The following is a 1,460-nucleotide window of genomic DNA, read 5'->3' as shown; positions in this document are numbered from 1 at the left end:
GGGGGTAAAGAGAAGATTTTTTGGTAGAGTTTTAGCGAAAATAAACGCTTTTTGCTTTAGTTTTGGAGTTAAGAGAAGCTTTTTAGAGTAAAGACTAAACTTTTTTTCTAGTTTTGCAGTAAATAAAAGGGTTTTTCTTCTAGTTTGGAGTAAACAGTCTTCTGTTTGTTTTGTTATTGGTTTCCTGCAAAAAGAGACTTGTTAAATGTTTTGAGTGCGATATCTGGGACACCATGTTGTAGAAGACTGACACAACGCTCACTCTCTGTCTGTCTGTCTCTCTGTCTGTCTCTCTGTCTGTCTGTCTGTCTGTCTCTCTCTCTCTCTCTCTCTCTCTCTCTCTCTCTCTCTCTCTCTCTCTCTCTCTCTCTCTCAGACAAAGCGGAAACGTCTAATGATGATGTTGCAAACTTTACCTCCTGGGGGTTGATAGGAGTGGCTCCGATCTGCTTGTTGAGTTGAGAGATCTCCTCCGTGGGTCCAGCCAGCAGGGACGTGCCGGTGTCAGCGATCGCCTTACACCCACCCTTACAGTACGTGCTGTTGCCAACGGTAACGCTGAAAAATAAATGAAGGGGTAAGGGAAAGATAAGATAAGCCTATTTTTAGAAGAATAAAAAAAGGTTGCTAGTCCTTAACTTGCAACAGCACGGGTAGAATATCCCTATGAAATCAATCAAGTAAAAAACCAAGTCTTTCAAAAACTATAATATTATTTTACAACAGCAAATCAAGTTTAAACATTAGCCAAGTCCATGATTTCAGAAAAATATTGTTAAAGTAGGGTAAGCCGTGGTTTAGCCTGCTTTTCAATTGACCCTTTCAAATCTAATAGTGAGTGATTTACACCCCGACCATGCTATGGCCACTCGGGCTGAGAGGGATACAACATCCAAGCAGAAAATGGGGATACTCGATAATAAAACCTCCCATTACGGAAATCAAATTCACGTCTTCTGTGCGCGACGGAAAAGCGCTTAACTGCTGCACCACAGACGCCGGTAAGAATGTTGTAAGAGTCAGAGGAACATTGCTCAAAATCAAAGGAACATTTTTTTTCATAAGAATTTTACGGCACTTTCAACACAATAAGATCATAAAAGTTCCGAAGATTAGAGGTGTTACAAGAGAGTAACAAACACAAAAAACAAGGAGGGGAGATAAAGACGATAGATGTTTGATAGGAAAGAAGAAGCAACCCTCAACAGATCATCTGCCAACCACCCACTCAAAGGATTAAACACCTCTTTCAATACTGTTAAGTAGTTTAAAGGACATGACCTCCAAATTTAATATCCATCTCCCCCAGAACCGAGTCAATAGATGGACAGCCTTGAAGACTCCCAAACGGCCCACGTGAGAGAGAGAGAGAGAGAGAGAGAGAGAGAGAGAGAGAGAGAGAGAGAGACAGACAGACAGACAGACAGACAGACAGACAGACAGACAGACAGACAGACAGA

General features: G+C 41.5%; 1 protein-coding gene across 1 annotated transcript in view; it reads right to left on the bottom strand.

Moving 5' to 3' along the window:
* Positions 1-1,460, bottom strand: part of LOC101850245 (lysosomal aspartic protease) — a gene marked incomplete in the record, with an annotated part of 19,038 nt that overhangs the window by 4,103 nt on the left and 13,475 nt on the right. Inside the window, 1 exon segment of the mRNA XM_005098147.3 lies at positions 417-558. Coding sequence (XP_005098204.3) covers positions 417-558 — 142 coding nt within the window.

The sequence above is a fragment of the Aplysia californica genome, unplaced genomic scaffold (genome assembly GCF_000002075.1).
Source record: "Aplysia californica isolate F4 #8 unplaced genomic scaffold, AplCal3.0 scaffold00173, whole genome shotgun sequence".
NCBI lineage: Eukaryota > Metazoa > Mollusca > Gastropoda > Aplysiida > Aplysiidae > Aplysia > Aplysia californica.
This window is presented reverse-complemented; position numbering and strand designations above follow the sequence as displayed.